At 44.0% G+C, this 22825-nt stretch overlaps 1 protein-coding gene across 4 annotated transcripts in view; it reads left to right on the top strand.

Moving 5' to 3' along the window:
• The window catches only part of CHD5 (chromodomain helicase DNA binding protein 5), a 981350-nt gene that overhangs the window by 345074 nt on the left and 613451 nt on the right, over positions 1-22825 (top strand). For all 4 annotated transcript variants that reach the window (XM_069239999.1, XM_069239998.1, XM_069239997.1 and 1 more), the window contains exon 5: positions 9578-9816. In XM_069239999.1, the coding sequence (XP_069096100.1) occupies positions 9578-9816 (239 nt within the window). The remainder of the gene's footprint in view (positions 1-9577; positions 9817-22825) is intronic.

Below are 22825 nucleotides of genomic sequence, written 5' to 3'. Positions count from 1 at the left end.
CATTTCAGTTCCGCAACAAATGAAGTAATTGAATTTAATATAGATCAAAATAATTAGACTGACAAAATAATATAGCAATCTCAGAGTAGGCTGAATGACAGACAAAAAAATGATATCCTCCGTGAATAAATAAAACATATTTAATAGCACCTCTACTTCTCTGTCAGAAAGTGCCAAACTCCAAATAAACAGATCACATGATCTATTGGGCATACTTCTGAGTAAGTAGCATGGTATCCATGGCATGCCTGAAGCCTTAGGTGAGGCAGAGTAAGAAAAGAAATATTAATCATGATATCAGTGAGTAATATAAAAGGAAATAACCCCATCATCGGGTAAGTACTATAACTACACTGCTTAATGGAGAAGAAACTACAGAAACACATTTCACGAATTATGTGGCTCACTCACAGCATTTTGGGAGCCACCTCAATAGCCTACAGAGTTACATGATGCAAAGGTTATGGGGAGAAAGATTTAAACCACACCCACATAATCATATTGCAGTTCCTTGTGCCCCACCCAAACCCGTCCCAGTGATCGGTCTATTCCTCAGAACTGCAAGCAAATATTAAGCATATAATGGACTTTTAAGTTTGCTCATGACCTTGAAAGCTCCTCTCTGACGTATATTCACCCCATTGCACTTAGATACTTAAAATACCAGGTAGAAGACTCTGGGACCTATTCACAAACTGCATGTTTAGTATGTTTAGTAGTACTACAACAGTACTACTAACACACTACAATATGGTATTCACTAACCTACAGGCAGAGGTCGACCCCTCTGCTTCTCCTGTTGTTTATGTGAGGAGATCTCTGTAGGGATCTCTGAATACGTAGGTATATCATTTAGTAGTGAATGTATAAGGGACAGCTAGGAGTGGCTAGAAAATAGGAAGCATTTACAAATCAATGGAAGTGGTTTAGGGACAGGTCAGACGAGTTTAGGAGAGGGCTAGGGAGGGGTTTTGTGAGGTACATGCACAAACCTATAAAAGTGTAAGGCCCTTGGTATTCACAAACTGCCCTCTATAATTACCACACCAGATAACATTTAACATTTATTTTTTAAATTACAAAAATACAAGCATAATTTAAAATAATTCTTTACATAACTTTAAATACTTTTTGCTACATAATTAGTAAATATTAATATTATACTTTAGGTGGGATTTGTTTATTTACATCTTAAGAAAAACATGTAAATATACACATTTGATTAAATTTCCACTCATAAATGTTGAAGAGCTGAAATCAGTAGAGTTAATGAAAAGTGCAAAAGTAAATCTATACATGTGGATCCACTCACGTGTAAGTTTACATTTGTGAATAGCTTCCTACAAAGTGAAGAACCATGCAACCGTTTCACAGACATCTATTTTACCAAGAGGAACCATTAATGGATGTTCTTCTCGTCTTCTTATCAAATACCCCTAACTAGTTTTGCATACTATGGAGGCCTCCCCTCTGACCCCAGAGAAGTGAAGAGCAAACACAAGTCCGTCTCCTAGTCCCTATTTCTCAAGGTCAAATTTGCAGTCTACATGGGCCACAAATCAGCTGTATCCTCACAATGCTCATCTGACTAAATAGACACGAAGCTCTAGCTGTGAGAATTCTATTGTTCTCAATAATTTCCACAATGATGATTGTTGATGACCACAAGATCTCCCTCACAAAACCAGTGGGCTAGATGTAACTCTTATGTTGGTAGTAGATGTGCTAAGTCTTCTATTTGCGAAGATAATGAACATGACAAAGCCATATCTCATCATGATGAAAAGGACGCTCTAGAGGCAAACCACAAGATTATGAAAAGTTCCAATGTGATTTACTGCATAGGCCCCTTCTAGGATTGCTATACTGTAATCAGGCGGCAAAAGACATGGACACTAAGCAATGCAAAATAGTGGGTTACATGATGATGGTAGATATATATGAAAATGGACAGTTTGTCACCTATGAAGGGTGCAGAAGATGTGTCAAGTGACCCCATAGAATATATATGCTACAGTAAACTTTCTAAAGTGGCCATGAACACATAGGGAATATTTCTACACACACTGGCAACATCACCTTATAACTGCTATGCCAGACACAGTGATATCAAAGCGATTGATCAGAAAACTCTATTGGATGCTTTGAGAAGATATTCCAAGGAGGGTAATATCAATGAATTTACACAGATCAGGGATTGTGATGTGGAGATGAAGGAACGGAACTGGAATAAGGTTGTAAAATACATGAGAAAATTCTTAAGTAATGCCAGTTTCCATCTCATAAAGTTGAATACTGTTCATCGTACTCATGTTATTCCTGCCATGTTACTGAAATCAGAGTCTAGCAAGCCATATGTATGTCATAAATGTGAATCAAGGGGTTCCACATTCCTACAGATGACATGGATATATCCAGATGTTTCGCAGTTTCAGAAGAGATTAGCTGACAGACATGGCAGGACTATGGGACAACTGTAGGAAAGTACCATCTTGCCTGGCATGTTAGCCCCATATTTCACTGTATATATGTTGTTTTAGTTGTATGTGTCACTGGGACCCTGCCAGCCAGGGCCCCAGTGCTCATAAGTGTGCCCTGTAAGTGTTACCTGTGTTATGACTAACTGTCTCACTGAGGCTCTGCTAATCAGAACCTCAGTGGTTATGCTCTCTCATTTCTTTCCAAATTGTCACTAACAGGCTAGTGACCAATTTTACCAATTTACATTGGCATACTGGAACACCCTTATAATTCCCTAGTATATGGTACTGAGGTACCCATAGTATTGGGGTTCCAGGAGATCCCTATGGGCTGCAGCATTTCTTTTGCCACCCATAGGGAGCTCTGACAATTCTTACACAGGCCTGCCACTGCAGCCTGAGTGAAATAACGTCCACGTTATTTCACAGCCATTTTACACTGCACTTAAGTAACTTATAAGTCACCTATATGTCTAACCTTTACCTGGTAAAGGTTGGGTGCTAAGTTACTTAGTGTGTGGGCACCCTGGCACTAGCCAAGGTGCCCCCACATTGTTCAGGGCCAATTCCCCGGACTTTGTGAGTGCGGGGACACCATTACACGTGTGCACTATACATAGGTCACTACCTATTTATAGCTTCACAATGGTAACTCCGAATATGGCCATGTAACATGTCTAAGATCATGGAATTGCCCCACCAATGCCATCCTGGTATTGGGGAGACAATCCCATGAGTCCCCGGGTCTCTAGCACAGACCCGGGTACTGCCGAACTGCCTTTCCCGGGGTTTCACTGCAGCTGCTGCTGCTGCTAACCCCTCAGACAGGTTTCTGCCCTCCTGGGGTCCAGCCAGGCTTGGCCCAGGAAGGTAGAACAAAGGACTTCCTCAGCGAGAGGGTGTTACACCCTCTCCCTTTGGAATAAGGTGTCAGGGCTGGGGAGGAGTAGCCTCCCCCAGCCTCTGGAAATGCTTTGATGGGCACAGATGGTGCCCATCTCTGCATAAGCCAGTCTACACCGGTTCAGGGATCCCTCAGCCCTGCTCTGGCACGAAACTGGACAAAGGAAAGGAGAGTGACCACTCCCCTGACCTGCACCTCCCCTGAGAGGTGCCCAGAGCTCCTCCAGTGTGCTCCAGACCTCTGCCATCTTGGAAACAGAGGTGCTGCTGGCACACTGGACTGCTCTGAGTGGCCATGGCCAGCAGGTGACGTCAGAGACTCCTTCTGATAGGCTCCTTCAGGTGTTGCTAGCCTATCCTCTCTCCTAGGTAGCCAAACCTCCTTTTCTGGCTATTTAGGGTCTCTGCTTTGGGGAATTCCTTAGATAACGAATGCAAGAGCTCATCAGAGTTCCTCTGCATCTCTCTCTTCACCTTCTGCCAAGGAATCGACTGCTGACCGCGCTGGAAGCCAGCAAAACCGCAACAAAGTAGCGAACACGACTACTGCGACCTTGTAACGCTGATCCTGCCGCCTTCTCGACTGTTTTCCTGGTGGTGCATGCTGTGGGGGTAGTTTGCCTCCTCTCTGCACTAGAAGCTTCGAAGAAATCTCCCGTGGGTCGACGGAATCTTCCCCCTGCAACCGCAGGCACCAAAGAACTGCATCACTGGTCCTCTGGGTCTCCTCTCAGCACGATGAGCGAGGTCCCTTGAACTCAGCAACTCTGTCCAAGTGACTCCCACAGTCCAGTGACTCTTCAGTCCAAGTTTGGTGGAGGTAAGTCCTTGCCTCCCCACGCCAGACTGCATTGCTGGGAACCGCGTGTTTTGCAGCTACTCTGGCTCCCGTGCACTCTTCCAGGATTTCCTTCGTGCACAGCCAAGCCTGGGTCCCCGGCACTCTAACCTGCATTGCACGACCTCCTGAGTTGTCCTCCGGCGGCGTGGGACTCTCTTGTGCAACTTCGGGTGAGCACCAATTCACTCCACTTCGTAGTGCCTGTTCCTGCACTTCTGTGGGTGCTGCTTGCTTCTGAGTGGGCTCTTTGTCTTGCTGGACGCCCCCTCTGTCCCCTCACGCAATTGGTGATATCCTGGTCCTTCCTGGGCCACAGCAGCATCCAAAAACCCTAACTGCAACCTTTGTAGCTAGCAAGGCTTGTTTGCGGTCTTTCTGCGGGAAAACACTTCTGCACGACTCTTCACGACGTGGGACATCCATCTTCCAAAGGGGAAGTTTCTAGCCCTTGTCGTTCGTGCAGAATCCTCAGCTTCTACCATCCAGTGGCTGCTTCTTTGCATCCACAGCTGGCATTTCCTGGGCATCTGCCCACTCCTGACTTGATTGTGACTTTTGGACTTGGTCCCCTTGTTCCACAGGTACCCTCGTCTGGAAATCCATCATTGTTGCATTGCTGGTGTTGGTCTTTCCTGCAGAATTCCCCTATCACGACTTCTGTGCTCTTTGGGGAACTTAGGTGCACTTTGCACCCACCTTTCAGGGTCTTGGGGTGGGCTATTTTTCTAACCCTCACTGTTTTCTTACAGTCCCAGTGACCCTCTACGAGGTCACATAGGTTTGGGGTCCATTCGTGGTTCGCATTCCACTTCTAGAGTATATGGTTTGTGTTGCCTCTATCCCTATGTGCCCCCATTGCATTCTATTGTGACTATACATTGTTTGCACTGTTTTCTATTGCTATTACCGCATATTTTGGTATTGTATACATATATCTTGTGTATATTTGCTATCCTCATACTGAGGGTACTCACTGAGATACTTCTGGCATATTGTCATAAAAATAAAGTACCTTTATTTTTAGTATATCTGTGTATTGTGTTTTCTTATGATATTGTGCATATGACACTAGTGGTACTGTAGGAGCTTCACTTGTCTCCTAGTTCAGCCTAAGCTGCTCTGCTAAGCTACCTTTTCTATCAGCCTAAGCTGCTAGACACCCCTCTACACTAATAAGGGATACCTGGGCCTGGTGCAAGGTGTAAGTACCCCTTGGTACTCACTACAAGCCAGTCCAGCCTCCTACAACAACGAACTGTGGAAAGTCCAGCCACATGTCTGCTGGGTGTATCTAAATTCAAAAGTGAAGTCAAGTGCTACACAGCTTACATTGTTGGCTAGAACATCTATGAGGTTGCTGAAGGAAGATACAAGGTTGCCTCATACTTTAGATGCTTTCTCGCACCATGCTCTCTTTTTACCATAATACCAGGCATTTCATTCATCCAGTGGGTGATTGCAGAGAGGCATATATTATGAATAAGGCTCACCAGGGTTGAGTTGCAGTTAGAGGAACTTTTAATGGACAAGTTTTACAACTTGGTGGTGCCCTGATTATGTAGTAGTTCTACTTAAGTGGTGTCCTCAGTCTGTCCAGGACACAGTCTAATGGACTATGTTTCTTTGAGTGCGACAGGACTACAGGGAGTCTCTTGTCTAAGTTGCAGATGGCATTGTCTCTAACCAAGGAGCATATTTAAAGGCCCCCAGCGCCGTTGATGTGTCACTTTTTGTGACACACTGGTAGCGTGTAGTGCAGGCCCAGATCTACAAGGCCAGGCAAAGCCACTCTCATGGCCTTCACAGCCGTGTATATACAGTGTAAGGCAATGCAGCACGGGTTACTGCTTTGCCTTACACTGCATCAGGGAGGCGTACCATGGGTGTTGCAGTGGGTGTTCACGTGGAACACCCAAGAGGTCTGATGAATTCCCATATTTACAAGAATATGTAAACCTGGGAATGCGTCAAAACTGTATGCCTCCCCAGGGCAGGCGCAACAAGGAGAAATATCTTTATTTCTCCTCGTTGTGTCTTCTTTCTATGTGTGCTGCATGTTGCAGCACACATAGAAAGAGAGAATACCTCCCAGGAAAATGCCTCTCAGGATTATTTTGGTTCAGGAAGGTGCCCCTTCCTGCACAAAAACAATCCTGCTGACAACGCATACTCCCTTGCACCAAGGTGCAAGCGTGCTTGCGTTAGCACAAGGCAGCAATGTTTGTGCCAGTGCAGGGGGAAAGGACAGAAATGCACTACATCTTGTAGATACGGTGCATTTTCGCCCTTTCCATGTGGCGTAGGACCCTGCGCCACTGAGCTTGTAAATATGCCCCTATGTCTTCCAGGTAGACACTCCCAGTACTTGGACTCCATGCATCAAGTTTCCTATGTTGCAGCAGACAAATAACTCTTGTGAGTCTAGTAGTCAGTAGGAGAGCATCTCTAGCCCTGGTAACAAGTCTGAGATCAATTGGGACTTGGGCAGTAATCAGTAAGGTCCCCTTTTGTTTCTTTCACAAGTGAAGGGGAAGCTCCTTCTTTCTAAGTCCCGTACAAGAACAGAACATTTTCAAGCATCAAGATAGGCCCAGATTCAAGGAGACATTAAACCAACGATGTAAGCAAGAGCCTGTTGAGGTTAACTCCTGGGCCAGGTACTCTGATTGACTTATTTTTCCCACATGCCAAAATGTCATTGGTCTCTTCTTGGAGAAGGAATTTGGGGACATATTTATACTTGTTTTGCATAGAATTTGTATAATTTTTGTAACGCAAATTTGGTGCAAAACTAACTCCATATTTATAATTTGGCCCTAGTCCTGTCTAGTGCCAAATTTATGGAGTTAAAGTCTTTTTTGGGATGTGGAAACCTACTTTGCGTCAATGAGGTGCAAAGTAGGCGTTCCTGTGCAAAAAATGACTCTATGGCCTTAGCGCCATATTTACCCCTGTGCCAAAATTACCCACGGGGAAGGAGGGGTCAAATAATGGTGCAAAGCTTGCTTTGCACCATTATTTAACGCCTGGTCAGGGCAGGCGTTAGGGAACCTGTGGGCCTATTTCCATGGTGGAACACCATGGAATAAGCCCACAGGTTCCCTCACTAGGCCCCAGGGACAACCCCACACCAGAGGGACAGCGTAGGATGGGGGACTCCATCCCAGGTAAGTATAGATAAGTACAGGTAAGTATATATATTTTTTTAAGTGCCATTGGGGGCCCTCAAGTGGCCCCCCCTACATGGCACTGGGTGCAATGTCCGTGCCCAGGGGACACTGGTCCCCTGTGCTGGCCACTGTGATGCTGGGCATGACTCCTGACTTTTCCAAGACAGGAGTCATGTGGTATGGATGGCTTTGCATCAGAAAATGATGCTAGTCTGTTTAGAGTCATTTTTTTTACTCTAACCTGCCTAATGTCATTTTTTGGTGCAAAACCCCCTTCTTCCGTACTGCCAGGCCCACCCGGCTAACGTCATTTTTTGTTTGACGCTAGCCTACCCTTTGCACCTGCTTGCACCATTCCATAAATATGGTGCCTGGCTGGTGCTCAGAAATGGTGCAAGCCAGTGCTAAACATTTTGGTGCAAAACTGTGTTGGTTGGCAGTATCTCAGAGTCCACAAAATGAAGTAAAGTTATCCATGAACTTCAGACTATGTCTATGTTTCCGGTTATGCAGTGCAGGTCCTTTAAATGTGGATAACTCATAGCTTAGGGGCCCAAAAGGCTCTTGGTCCACAGCTCCTCAATCAGGGTAAACCAATCTTAAGGATGACACTTCAGAGATTACACTCTGACCAACACAAACAATGTGCATGCCACACATACAACATTCTTACACCAGGCTTTTCGCTGCGGCTGCCCCGCCACGAAAACCCTGGTGGTAATGCACCCGATGACAGGAATCCCCATTCCTGTCACCGGCACAATCATCCCCACTCGCTCATACACTTGTAGAAACACACCCCTACCCAACCGCATACACATACAGATAGACACCCCGACCCAACTTCACACAAACAGACATGTACACCCACCCCACCGCACACAGACATGCACCTCCACTTGCTCACTTTCATAGGCATCCCCCTCTGCATTCATGCACACACACCCCCACCCTCCGCATACATTCACACACACACCAACATGCACGCATACAGTCACACGCATGCGCACTCATTCACATACACACACACCTGCTTGCACACATACACGCAAACATGCACACACATGCACCTAGCACATACACACACTCTTCCAGTCGGTCCACCTACCTGTCTAGGCCGCACAGGAGCCCACGTCGAGGTCGTTCCACCGCCAATGCAGCTCCATGGTGCAGGGACCTCCATACCATATTACTGCGTGTAATATGGTGGGCAGAGTCCTTCTTGGCGTGGCGGTGCTGGTATTGGAACCGCCTTTTACCCGCCATTGGTCAGACCGATGGTGTTGGATTGGTGCCTGTTTATGGGTCAGATATATGTGGGTGGCACATTATACGGCGTCTTCGGACCGCCAACACTGGCGGTCTTCTGGCACCCGCTTTGACGGCAGTCTTCACAAAAGGCTGCCAAAGTCGAAATGAGGGCCTGAGCGTGCTTATCAGACAGAGGTACCGTTTTGCTCAGCTGCACTTATAGCCTTGGTACTCGGTGCAGCCCTCCTCTGGACTCTGGCGAGGAGTAGAGAGTGCTGTAAGTCACTGTATCTGCATCTTGAAAGCCTGTGTCTCAGTGGTGATAAGCACTGAGACAAAATCAACAGCAGAAGCAGTGCAGGCATGCTTAACTTCAACAGGGCGTTCAGGTGTGTTCCTTCCCAACAGGAAATGGACAGAAGCCAGCTCAGACCTCTAGAGGGGTATATCAAATGATGGTTGACTTATCCCAAAATACATCAAAGAATGTCCATTAGGAGCAATGGAATTGCAGTTCGAAGAGTCTGAGGATTAGGGGCCTCACAAACTCTTGACAAAACCTAAAAGATAGGTGGACATGGTGAAGATGCTGCATCTGCACAAGTGTTCAGGAACTTTCATTGTTTCATTAACAGAAGCATCACTGGAGTCGAATGGGAAGCCATTGTACATGCTCGTAGGTAGTAGGAGACCTGTTTAGCAAGCTTTAGGAATCCACAATGGTCGAAACCTAAATGCTCTGGAAGCAAATACATCTGAGGGTACATAGTGGCCTAACTCAATTTTTTGTATAAAATGCCCCACGATGTTTTTTCTTGTCACTCATTGATTGTAGATGTAAAATGTCAACAAATGTATTTTTTATTCAGTTTGTTAAATTTAGCTTTCTTTTGCTTTTGTTCAAGTGAAGTTTGTATCTTTTTGTTCTTTAGGCCTTTGATTGCCAAGAAGAATCCCAAAATCCCAATGTCCAAGATGATGACTGTGCTAGGTGCCAAATGGCGGGAGTTCAGTGCCAATAATCCACTGAAGGGGAGTTCTGCAGCGGCAGCTGCTGCAGCCGTTGCTGCTGCAGTGGAAACAGTCACAATTGCACCTCCTCTTTCTGCAAACCTCCAGCAGTCCAACCTGGTAACACCCATTCGGAAAGCGAAAACAAAAGAGGGAAAAGGTACTGTCAAAGGGATTCACAAACATCTAGTTTTCTTATAGCGTGTCAGTTACCAAGAAACAAATTACAAGTGAATGACAAGGAAAATCATATAGCTTCTTGGCACTAACTAACTATGTTTCAATTCCTACTTTTTGGAAGAAAAATCTGCCACATGTTGTCTAATAGTTTTCAGAGTGAGGCTAGGCTCACAAAGCTTTTTTTCCAGTTCTAAGAGTTAATCAAAAAAGTTTTTTAATTTTAGATGCAAATCAGATAACTTATTTAAAAAGACATGATTTTCCACCTCCTTAGCTTTGCATGCGGGGATGTCCTGTAGAAGTGCAGAAGTTCTACAAGGTATGTTAATTTGTATGTATTTACAAGTGACACTCAGAGCAAAAGTAGTGTGTATTTCGAATTGCTTGTCAGAGGGATGGTCAGTTAAACGCAAGCCCAAGAGGTAAATCAAAGCGCAATTTTAATCTGAGCCCTGTTTAAGTGCATGTTACTAGCGGTGTCACTGGAGTGTCAAGTGTGGCAATTGCTCCATCTGTCACTGTCCTGTTTCCCCTTTGTGCCCCAACACCCGTACACAGCAATAGCTGGAAACATTAGACACTGCCTTATCAACCTGGGAACAGCGATGTTGTTCCTGTTTACATTTCATGGTTTACATACACACTCTTGCATTTCCTAGGAATCTTTGCATTTTCTAGGATATTGTGTTTCTGTACGTTTTTTTAATTCAGCATATTACTCTTGTATAGTGGGTACTGTTAAAAAAAGATACCTTATAAATGTGTGTGAGTTCAGTTTGTGACTGTGTGTTTATTAAGGGTCACAGTTCAGTGCTGTATTGTTCAGACTGATGGCAGTGTGAATTTCTCAGACTGCACGTCAATGGGTGATAAAAGGGTTCAGAATAAATGCTCATCTAATCCTTGGCCTCTCTGCAGAGCACCTAGAGCAATGGTAAGTGTGCCAGTTGTAACTGTGATTCTATGCGAAAGTGTGTGAAAGAGGTACATAGCTGTCAAAATATTGACAGGGTGACAACTAAAGAAAATAAAGGGCTTATAGGTGAATGGGTAGGGTATGTGTGGAGGCTCAGTGAAGCGAAGGAGTTGCATGGAAGTGCTTGGAAGAGAGAGTGAGAGGAGAGTGCTGAAGAGAAAATAGATGAGGTGTGAGACATGCAGATGGAGTATTTCAGAAAGATATGAGAAGAAAAAGTGCATAAGTGTCTGATAGACTATGATCATCATTGTGTAGTTCTAGTTAGGTTAGAGTTTCCATAGGTAGCATTTTTTTTGTTTCACTAATATCTTTGGCACTGTTTCATGAATCTCCAAGAAACTTTCCCAAAAACGTTGATTTACTTCAACTCCCTCCTAGAAAATGGCGGGGTGGTCCGTCAAGCGGTGGCCGAGGTAAAGAGTAGGCTCCAAACTGTCATTTTTCCACATTAATTCCCATAGGACATTTTGTGAAGCAAAGAGAAAAACAATGACTGAATGGAAATGCACCACTCACCACATTTGGCAGAAAGTTAGACCTTTACTAAGAAATTGTGCTTTTCATGATCTGGTAAAAATCCCCTCTGTCATTTTTTAGAAATGCACTTTTAAAGAGGTGCTGTTGTCTCCATGTATGCTCTGATTGGCCAGTTTAAAGGAGACTAACCAATCCTTATTGGCTAGCGACACCCTAACAAATATGTCCTGACAGCTATTACAGGATTCAGGGACATGGTCCCTAAGTCCTGAAAATGAATTGAAAAAAAATGTATAAGGGGGTCAGGGTGTGCACACCCTGAACCGTAGGTGCATGTGCTGGCGGGAGGCTGTCCCAGAGGGATCACTCCTTGACTAGCTGGCCACAACATGGACAACAATTTGTTGTAGCAGCCATTAAAGGAATCAGGGTCATGGTCCCCACTGAAATGCATTGTGAATGGCAGGTTTTCAGGGTTATAAAAAGGAGCACTCATAGAGGGTGATAACAGATTTTTGTAGCACGAGAATTCATTTGTTGGCGGTACCATACTAATTTTATAAATGGTGGTATGTTCTATGGTGATTATACCCAGTGAAGAATGTTGATCCTTGTCTAGAAGTTGATGGCCCATGCTTGAAAGAAAACTATTTTATTTCATGATTTTCTAGTAGAGGTAATGCAATGTGCTTCAGAAGCCAAACTGAAAGTGCACTTTCTATATATTTGCACTATTTTCCTATTCCAATTGAGAATATAGTTTGACAAAACAGATACTTCCAACAGCAGCAGCAGCCTGTCAGTTGTTCTTCTGCAGCCTCCCACAGTGTTCTAATGACAACTAGAGAGTAAACATTCACTGTTTAGACTAGGAATGTGACACACCCGAACCATCTTGATTGATTCAAAGTTGTACAACTAGATATCTAAAATGATGACGCATTTTCCATGGGTAGTCACATGTATTTCTCTTGCATGACATTAAAACAGTCTGACATACACACACATATGCTTTCAATGCCAGCAGCAGTCAGTCACTTAACTCTCCACAGTTCTACTCCATCTGTCAGAAGTGTTCTAATGAACAATTAAAGCACATACATCTGTATTTATGACACATAAAGATTGTCACACTTGAAGCAATTGAATCAAAGTTGTATAACCTAAAGCATTGCAAAATACAAGAATTTGGGGGGTGAGAGGAATATTTTAGTAAAGCACACATCCTCCCAATCGATTATTCTTTAAAAAGAAAAATAATGTGCAGTTCTGTTTTCTAGGTCCTGTATTTTGACTTCTCATTATGGGGCCAATATCAGGTCAGAAGAGACATCCTTTATAAGATGTGTAGACCCAGACTCACTGAAGTGGCATGCTTCATCATTGGGTTGGCTCCCTGTTGGGTGGGTGCTGCAGTGCTCCATGGACCCTTTGAGGGGCTCTTTACCAGGTAAATCTGTAGCAAGAACTTGTCATATGGCCACTAGGCAAGTCGTCCTGAAACAAGAAATCGTCATACAACCAGATACTTCTCTAGGGTACCCCAAGGCTCCTGCTCCAAAATACCAAAGAGGCAGTTCATCCTAAAGGAGGAAATCATCATTAATAATTAATAATAATATTCCTTTATCCTTTCCTGTGCCTGGTTAGACCAGCTGCTGTGACTCTGTTTCTTTGCAGGTGGAAGTCAAGAGGACAGCAGGACTTTTACTTGTGGGTCAACAGCATTAGCAGAACTTTGCCTTGGTGGACAGAGAGAAGACAGAAATCTTTTGCTTTTGTAGTAGGGGTCATGGGAAGACAGTAGGACTTTGCTTGGGTCTGGGAATCAACAGCATGACTCTGGGACCATGGGGTCTGGGACTGAGAATAGGTTTCTCCTGAGGCAATTGGCTACTAAAGCTGCAATTGTTCTTCTGAGATCTTTTCCCCAAATGCATTTTGAAGATTATCAATAGAATCCTGATGGACATTGTATGGAAGGAAAATAGTGATGGTATTGTCTTCCAGCCGATCACAGGAACCCAAAAGTGATGTCACTTACCACACTTCCTCTCTTATCTATCCTTCTTTATACTCCAAAGTGGATGGTTTGGTTCATTTAGGCTAAATATATCAAAATATGTGCAGTTTAGAAGTGCACAAGGCTTCTCCTTGTCAGGACAAAGTATATTTCCCTTCAATTACCATTATGCCAGCAATCACAAGGTACCCTTGTTCTTATCTCGGCATGAGCTACATTTCACTGATCGGGTCCCTTTTCCCTCAGAACCAGTCTGTTCATTCATATCTTTGTCTGAATAGACTTATATATGTTCGTATTTGTACATGTGCACCTATAAATAATTACATGTTTTAACAAGGATTTTGCTAATGTTCTTTTGCAATTTATAGCTAAAAGTGTTGCTTTTACCAAGGAAATTTGTACTCCTGCATAAAATGCGCTCTTACGCTATCTTTTATCCATAACTCTATCTTTCATCTGTAACCCTACTAATCACCCCTTACTCACTTTATTGTATTTGATTTCTATATTTTGTTCTATGTAACATTGAAGTAGATCACCTTCTCCATGCTGTATGTAGAGCATACTGATACCTTCTAGCAGAACCTAACTGTATAAATGAATAAATAAGCTACAAGAGTCAAGCAGAGAGCGGCAGCCGGAGTCCCTCATCTCCTCTGAATTCACAGTACTAACTGCAACAAGGCTCACGGTATTTCCTGCCCTTACAACATAACTTGTACAACTACTGTCTTCTTTCTTTAAAGACAGTTCCTAGAGGGTGGCAGTGAACCAATTTCTATCAGACTGGATCTCTCTGGCATGTGAGGTGCCACAGGGCTCACCTTAAAGTCCGGTGCTTTTTAACTTGTACGTCTCCCCCATGGTAAGATTATACATTCTTTTGGGCTACAAGTGGTTTCTTACACTGATGACACCCTGTTCATCATGTCAATTACAAAAGATACGGAAGCTTTGCAGCTACGTTCAATCACTGTATGACAGCAGTAGTTGGGTGACAATGCCCAAGATTTCAAAAGAAGAAATTGACAGGTAGAGCGTTCTCCGTTGCAGCAGGAAGACTGTGGAACTCCCTGCCAAGTCATCAGACTGGTATCAAATTACACTCTCCCCTCAGAAAAGCCTTTAAGACCAGGCTTTTCACTCTATAGGGTATCCCCTGCTCTACTGTTTGTGTTAATTTATGCTGGCGGAATCACTCCACTGACACTGTAGCGCCTTGATGCCTTCAGGCATTTGCTGAATTTATAAATTTCCTTCCCTCAAATACTCAGCGACAGGACATTTGGTGCTGTAATGCACCAGAAAATTATTCATCAGTCTATTAAGAGCTATCATCAATGAGGCCCAGATTGTAAAGCCAGTGCAATGGTAGAAGCACTTTTAATTTTTGGAGGTCTTGCTTTTCCGTAGGTTTCTGTATTCACAAGCAATTTTAATTTTGATTTCTTAACAGTTGTAGAGGAAACGTCTGATATGATGTCGGTAATGGGTATAACAACAATATTTTCTGTATTTTTTATGGAAAATGCATATGTTAGGGACAACAAGAAATAGAGAGATTCAAGGCACTATTTGCAAAATCCAGCCTCAACTATGATTCAGAGAAATAGAAAATAAAGAAAATGTTCGTTTCTGGTACTTCAAATACACAATAGTGGGTGAAGACTGACAACTTCATGGTCCGTATTAAGGAAGATTGCAATCACCCCCTGAATTCTATGGAATTTTGGGTTGTGAATTAATTAAGAAAACTCAGTAAATTTCAACTGAATCAATTTTTCCTTTCAACCTTTGTATTGTTCTCAAAGTTAAGGGCTCCTATTACTGACCTATTTCTTTTGTTGTGAATGGTGGTTAATTCCATCTTGAAAAATATCACCACAAGGGCCTCACAGAATAACTGAAAATAGAATGTACTTTATAGAATCCATCAGCTCAAGTTTTTTATTATTTAAAAGCACACTCTCCATCACCGACCAGTGAAATGAGGGGCCAAATGTATTAAGCAATTTTGAAATCGTAAACCATTCGCTAAATCACAGGGTTTGTGACTTGAAATGGCTATTTCCAGTGTACAAAACCCATTTTACACGTCTACAGGGGCATGAAAGGGCCTTTCCTTTCAAACTGGAATTCAGTGTGGTGTGTGTCAGTGATTTTCAACTGCAATTCAAGTTGAAAACCAATGACCAGTTACTAACTCCTGAAAGAAGGTGATAATTGATTCACAAACAGCAAGGGGCACAATTGGGGCCCCTATCCCTTTGAGAAACATTTTGACAGCCACTGCCTGCTTCCCTAGTATTTTCCAAAAGGGAAACGCATTTTGTTGAAGCACCATTAGGGTATGCAGACACAGGGATGGTGATCTGCTGTCCCATGCACACCACCTTCTCTGTGGTTGTAGCCAACCACAGGCTGGTCACTAGTCTGGTCTTTCTGCGTCCCCTGAGAATCGCGATTTTTGAACTGACCTAATAGTAAATGTCAGATTTTCCGAGGAGGTGAACGCTGATTGACACTTTGCGGACGCTCTGCTGCCGCCAGTGCCGGGTGGCTCGCGTCTTGGTTCCGGTCGCGGAAGTGTGCCACGGAGGCGTGCCGGTGCTGCGATTTTGATGTGTTTCGCTGGTTGTGTGGGCTGCTCTTGTCGCCGGCTTTTGTACCCGGCTGAGGCAGTCCCCGGCTCCCGCGCCGGTTCCTGCAGCTGCGGCGCTCTAAGGAGACCTGTTGTGGAGTCCTGCTGGCCGGAGTGAGCCACTCCTGCTCCTGCTGCCAGCCATTGCTGTGCCCTGAGGCAGTCCCTGGCTCCCATGCCGGATCCTGCCGTGCTGTGCTGCTTTGAGGCACTTGGCTGCCCCCTGCTCCGCTCTAGCTCCAGTCCTGGTGCTGGTGTTTGGCTGCCCTTGCCTTGCCCTAGCCCCAGCCCTCAGCCTCAGCCCCCCAGCTCCAGCTTCAGTCTTGGTCGTTGCTGGTGGTCCGGTTGTTGCTCGGTCCACGCGGTCCTTGAGCTTTGGGAGGAGCAGGCGATGTGAGGCCATCCTGAGGCAACGAGAGACAGGAGAAGTGAAGAAGTGGAGAGGGGTGGTGACGCCAGACCCCGGTGGACACGAGTGGATGCACAAAACAACGCAAGTAAGCGACTCTACCAACTTGCTATTAACCTGCTAAGTTAGTTAAAGACAGTTATAGATATTTGAGAAGCGGAGCGAAGCGGCAGTTGAGGGGGGAGGAAAGGAAACAGGAGATTGATAAAGAGAAGAGAAGAGAGGAGCAGATGTTAATGGTGCCAGAGGGATAGACACCATCCGTGTACTGCGTTCTGTGTGCCGCATATTGTGTACCTCCGCAAAAGCAATTCTACCTCCGAGGAAAAAAACAATTTACTGAGACTAAAAACTTCTGAAACTGCCGGTCCTGTCCTACACGGCAAGAATTCAAGTAAAAAAGATATAATAAGATAATAGCAACAATAATAAAAGTTACTCTCTAAAGACCCAGTAAGGAACTGAGGGGGGGGGACACGGTGAAGTCTTCAAAGATGGTCATAACAAGAGGAAAAACAAAGAGGGCCAGGGAGGCTAGGGAGGCCAACGAGGCACTTGTCCACCTAACGAAATCCCAAAGATCAAAGCAGGAATCCAACAGTCCGCAAGATCCTGGGTTAGACCAGAACCAGGATCCTGGAACCACTCAGTTATCTCAAAGGGAATTCGTAAATCAAGGAGAGGTCACAGCAGAGGGTGTCCAATGCGGGAGCTCCGGCGACGAAAGTGAACCAGGAGAGGAGATGGGTGGAACACCTGAAGTGGCTTTAGGACCTCTGCTGTTAGCCTGTACTGACCCCGATGATATGGGGTGTGTAATACTGGACGTAGGAGAAACTGCTGGGGGCCTTGCAAGTCCTCCGAGTAGGAGACAACAGTGCACACCGACGCACCCAGGTCCAGGTGGGACCAGGGGAGCAAGGAAAGCCATACCAAAAACAAACACCATTACCAACTACTATACCATGTGAATTTAAACACTGATTGGCTGCAGATGCAAAGCTCTAAAGCTAGTGACTCCCCAGTACTGTCATCGGGGGAAAATGGTGGCAACAACGTGGGGGGGTCGAACTGGAGCATTCAGAGACCGGGCAGCCGGATATTCCCCTATCCCAGCAGCGATCTGTTCGATCATCTCGTCCAATGAATAACTCCTTCAAGGACGGCGAAGTGGAGTTAAACAACTTCCCAGAGTGGGGCAATTCCTTGAGGGAGCAAAGAACAAGCCATGAGCTATTTTGTCCTGAAGCCCAAACAGGACTATTAAATCCTGGGAGCTCCTTACTAATATCCCCCCTACAATGTGCCCAAGCAGAACTTATAGTATTCCAAAATACAAAGGGGCCTGAAACAGAACAATTACCAATAAAGCAGACTCGTAACCTTTCAGTGTCACGGCTTCATCGCGAAAGCCAAACAGGAAAAGCAAATTCAATATTGCGTAGACATGAAAGTAGTTCATTTAGTCTGGAGCTTTCCTCGCTTGACAACTCCGTAATTGGCAATATAGACCTCCAATTAAACAGTATAACATTGGAAGATTTAAATTTCCTGGAAGCCAGTATAATACAAGGCCATAGGGGAAAGGACGATAAGATCTTAGAAGGCCAAGCAATTAATGAGCAAAATGGGCAAGCTTGGGGAAATAGAGATGATTTCTCATTAGACCAACCAATTCTTAGCATTATGAAAGTTATATGTACAACATTGGACTCAATTGCAACAACGATCATGGTCCAGTCTCAAAAATTCGATGATCAACTCGAGCTGACTAAACAATTTACAACTTCAATACAGACCATAGATTACAGGATGGCCCTAGTAGAGGGCGTTATAAGGGAAAATCTGTTGCACCAGGCAGTGGCCGACAAGATGGACAGGCAAGCTTGTGGCACACTGCTGGAAAAACTACTGGAAGTCCCGAAAGTAATCAAAGACATAGTTGAAGATTGTAAATACAGCCTTAAAAGCACACAGGTGTGCAACCATGAGTCAACAGAAACAGAATCCAGATTAATGGGATAGGCCAATAGACAGAGAAGATAGAGAAGGGCCCTTTGGCCCAGGACGAGAGGATTGCCCAGATGTGAATATCTGTATAGATAAGACAGAGGGAAAGAACGGAATTCCTGCACCTGGAATCAAAGCCTCAAGTACAGCAGAAAAAAGGGTCACGAGCAAAAGGCCTCAATCAATAGGTAAATGGAAAAATAAGTGGAAAAAAGCTAGAGGAAATAAAAAAGTATTAGTAAAAAAGGCACTAAATTTGTCACGACAGGCAAGCCCAGCAGGGCAAATTAGGAACATAGGTGATCAGTCTGCCCAACAGCAGTATAGAGATCAAAACATTAAGCCAGAGAGTCTCGAGAAATCAACTGACAAAGACAGTAATTTTACAAATAAAAATCCCGGATTATTGTGCGACAAAAGCTGCACTCACCATTCCCACATAAATAGTATACCCACTGGCCTCAGGGGAAACCAAGCATCTGGGCATGACACAGATAAAGGAAGGAGGTCAGAAAAAGATCCAGGTGTAAATCTTGGGACAAGCGAGGCAAGCAACGCCCTAGTCAATGGAATATCCAAACGGAGCCTAGAGACATCAAAATTAAGCACTGGCATGGACAAGTACCTCCCAGCTACAAAAATAGAACACCTAGCTCAGGTACATTACTCAAACACAGCGGGAAACCACAACGGAAAATGTCAGGAGCTTCCGAACTCCATTACTGAGGGGGCACCACAAGAAAACTGTAAAAGTGAAAGCAGAAGGGCAGAGAGCCCCGAGCTCATAGGAAGTGAACAAAGTATAAGAACAACTATGTGTGTGGACAACTTAATAGCTCCGGTTCCTGCACCTCGGACAAAAGCTAAATACTGCTCTCAGGCTAGCCCAGGAAATCACAATTTCAGTAGCCAGCCTGGGTGGGTTACTGATTCGCCTGCCCTTTCGCGCCCAGTGCTTGACCTGGAAACTAAAGAAAAAACTGAAAATTGGCCTCCAAAAAGGCAACCATGTGAAGGATATAGGAACAAAGAGTTGCAATCTGGAAGGAAAAAAGGCCAGGAAGAACTAGCATTGACCGGATGGGCAGTTACCACTTATAATAAAGAAAAGGAAGATAATCAACTTCAAGGAAGATGGTCGCAGGGAGGTAGCGGGCATACCGAGATCCCCACTGAAATAAGCAAAGAGCTTGAAGACATGATTATGTTTATCCCTGAGTACTCGTCAAGAGGAAGCCAAGACATCCTAAATAGGTCCAATATCTTACATCTGGTCAACTCTCTGCCAGCCCTGCAGAACGTAACAACCAAAGACCTGCTCTCAGTAAGATTCATACAAAGAAAAGGATTAGAGACCGGGGAATCAACAGAAACAGTCTGGGCTTCACCTTGGATAGTAAAACAGATCCTAAAATGTTCTAATTCGTTGAAGATCGGGGGAATATCTACGGCTATTCCGCAAAAGGAACCGTATCCAACAATATTTCTTGAAAGAGCTCCAAAGCAAAATGTGTCAGGTAGGCATGAGGTAAAAGGCAATTCTGGCTCGATACTGCAGGGAGCAATTAGCTCCAAACAACAACTACCTGAACGAACAAATCTGAGAAACATGAGGTTCTGCCTGTTGGTTAATTCCCCAAGAAACAGCATGGGTAATCCCCCACAGTCGCAGATATATGAAGATCAGCCATCTAGAAGCCTGTAGCAAAAAATGGACTGCTTGTATACAAAAGATAGAGCCAGTCCAACATTAAAAATCTTAAGCTGGAACATTGCAGGCTTAAAAATCAAAATGGAGGATAAGGATTGGGTAGAATTCATTAAACAACAAGATATCAGCTGCTTCCAGGAAACTTGGTCTACTAATGCCATCGATCTAGATGGGTTTTCTACTTTCCATTTACCTGCCACCAAACAAAAAAAAGGAAGACCATCAGGAGGCTTGATCATTTGGATCAGAACTTCACTGCTGGGAAACTCTGCAGTAACTCATGTTGTATTAAGCAAGGAAATCCATACGCTTGTAGTAAAATACGAGGAGTGGTCACTTGAAATAGTAAATGTGTATTTCCCTCCTATTAGCTGGGCCCAAGTCAAGCCAGGTGTGTGGCTCCTCAAGGAACATATCTCAAACAAAAGATCCAAAGGTTGGAGGAACCCAGCATTTGGTCACATGAACGACCGCCCCCCTCAGCTTTGTAAAACCTTTTTACTGATATGCAGTGATTTCAACATTAAACCCCATTCTATTCTCGGGGATAAACAAGTAGTAGAGGAAGATCACGTTTGGAACATTCCGACACCCCGCATCCAACGTTGTCAAGACTCCAAGAAAGGAGAATTAACCTTTGAAGCTCCAATAGAAGGAGGAATCCGTACATTAAATGGAAGAACAAATTCAGATAGAACCTTCAAACCCACCTTTTGAACTGGAAAAAGGCAAAGCATAATCGATTACATGGCAATAAACATCTAAGCTTGGCATTATGTCATCGACATGGAAATAAGGGACAGGATCAAGAGTGACCATGACCCATTGCTAATGGAGATGGCCCATCCGGACATGAGTTCAGGGAAAACTGAGTCTCCATATAACGGAAATAGCTTAACAATAACTATGAGACCAAATAGGAAAAACATATTACGGTCAAATGTGGACGAATCCTTTATGAGTGTACCTAGTCAAACCTGGTTGTTATCACTCAGCACGTTCCTTAATCTACCAGTCAACGAGGCCTTACCCCTCCTGCATAATTTTAACAATCTGCTATTACAAACAACAAAGGAAAGGACCAAGCATCTCCAAACTAATCCTAATATGATGGAGGGCTGGTTTGATGATGAGTGTTTAAAATTAAAAAGGGCCCTATCACAAGCATTAAAGAACCGGCATCTGAATTACTTTAATGAGCAACATTTTTACGAGTGCAGGCAACAATACAAGAATTTACTGAGATACAAGAGGAAGACTTTCCCACACAAGCTCTGGAAAATTCTCCTGCATGCAATTTCGGCAGGAAACTGTAAAAAGTTCTGGGAGGTAATTAGGTGGGGATGCAAAGGCCTTCCGAAAAACCTAGAGCTGAATATTAACCCGCAACTCTGGGTAAAGCACTTCACCGCCCTGTATCAGGAAGAGGACAAAATGGTATCCGGGAGCACCAATAACTCAAATAGTCTCAGCCAAGGGTTGGAAGGCAGTAACCAAAGATCAAGTAAGGCATTTCCATTTCAAGAGATTTATGTGGCATCATTAAAATGGCCCGTTATGTCGAAATATGAAACACAGGACAAATTAGTCCCTAACAAATTCCCTAGCACAAATTCTATGCAAGCAATCCATGCCATTCCATGTGCAACGGAGTTAACACTGGAATTTAGTGAGAAAGAGATTAAATATGCTATTCTCCTCCAAAAGCCGCACAAGGCTGCAGGCCCAGATGGCATTCCTTCAGGCGTGTATCGTAACCAACTAACATTATGACTACCTGCTTTAGCTTGTCTATTCAATAGTGTTTGGCACCACGAGGTAATCCCCACTTCTTGGAAGAAATTAATAATTGTTCCAATACACAAAAAAGGGCCTCGGGATATGGTGTGTAATTACAGGCCAATCTCATTGCTTGATAGTGTTGGAATTTTTTTTGCCAAATTGATTCAGTCGCGCTTAGATCAATGGCTAGAGGATGGAGATTTATTATCGACACATCAAGCTGGTTTTAGGAGAGGCCAAAGTACAACAGATCAACTTTTTAAGTTGAACATGATCTGCGCTAAATACGTCGCCTTAAAAGATTGTCCATTATATCTGGTCTTTGTGGATCTTCAAACAGCTTTTGACAGCGTGAATTGCCAAACATTATGGCAGTTATTGTCGGAAATGGGAATACAGGGAAAAATCCTAAGGCTGTTAATTCTACTGCATACAGGAAACACCGCCAGGGTCAGATATAGTACAAGAAATGATTACACAGCAGAGATCCCAATCCAGCGAGGCGTAAAAAAAAACAAGGCTGCGTTTTGGCTTCAACCTTATTTAATTGCTACATAAACGAAGTAAGTCAAGACCTGAGGAAATTAAATCTGGATGTGCCAAAACTAACCAATGAAAGTATACCTATCCTGCTTTTTGCAGATGACGCTGTATTACTGACAAGAACGGAGATAGCAATGCATCGACTACTTGGGGGTTTTGAATCATTTTGTACCTCCAGGAGTATGGTAATTAATGAGGGGAAAACCAAGTTTATGATTCTTAACCAAAAACAGAAGATGCGATTGACTTTTAGGGTAAATAATAAGCCTTTGGCCCAAGTGGCTACTTATGACTACCTGGGCTGTAGGCTGGACGAAAAACTGACATGGAAACCGCAAATGTATAAAAGCAACATCTCCTTGGCCCAACAAGCTGGAGCTGTACTCAGATTCGCAAAAGCTACAGGCAATC

This window comes from Pleurodeles waltl, chromosome 6 (assembly GCF_031143425.1).
Source record: "Pleurodeles waltl isolate 20211129_DDA chromosome 6, aPleWal1.hap1.20221129, whole genome shotgun sequence".
In the NCBI taxonomy this organism is placed as follows: Eukaryota; Metazoa; Chordata; class Amphibia; order Caudata; family Salamandridae; genus Pleurodeles; species Pleurodeles waltl.
This window is presented reverse-complemented; position numbering and strand designations above follow the sequence as displayed.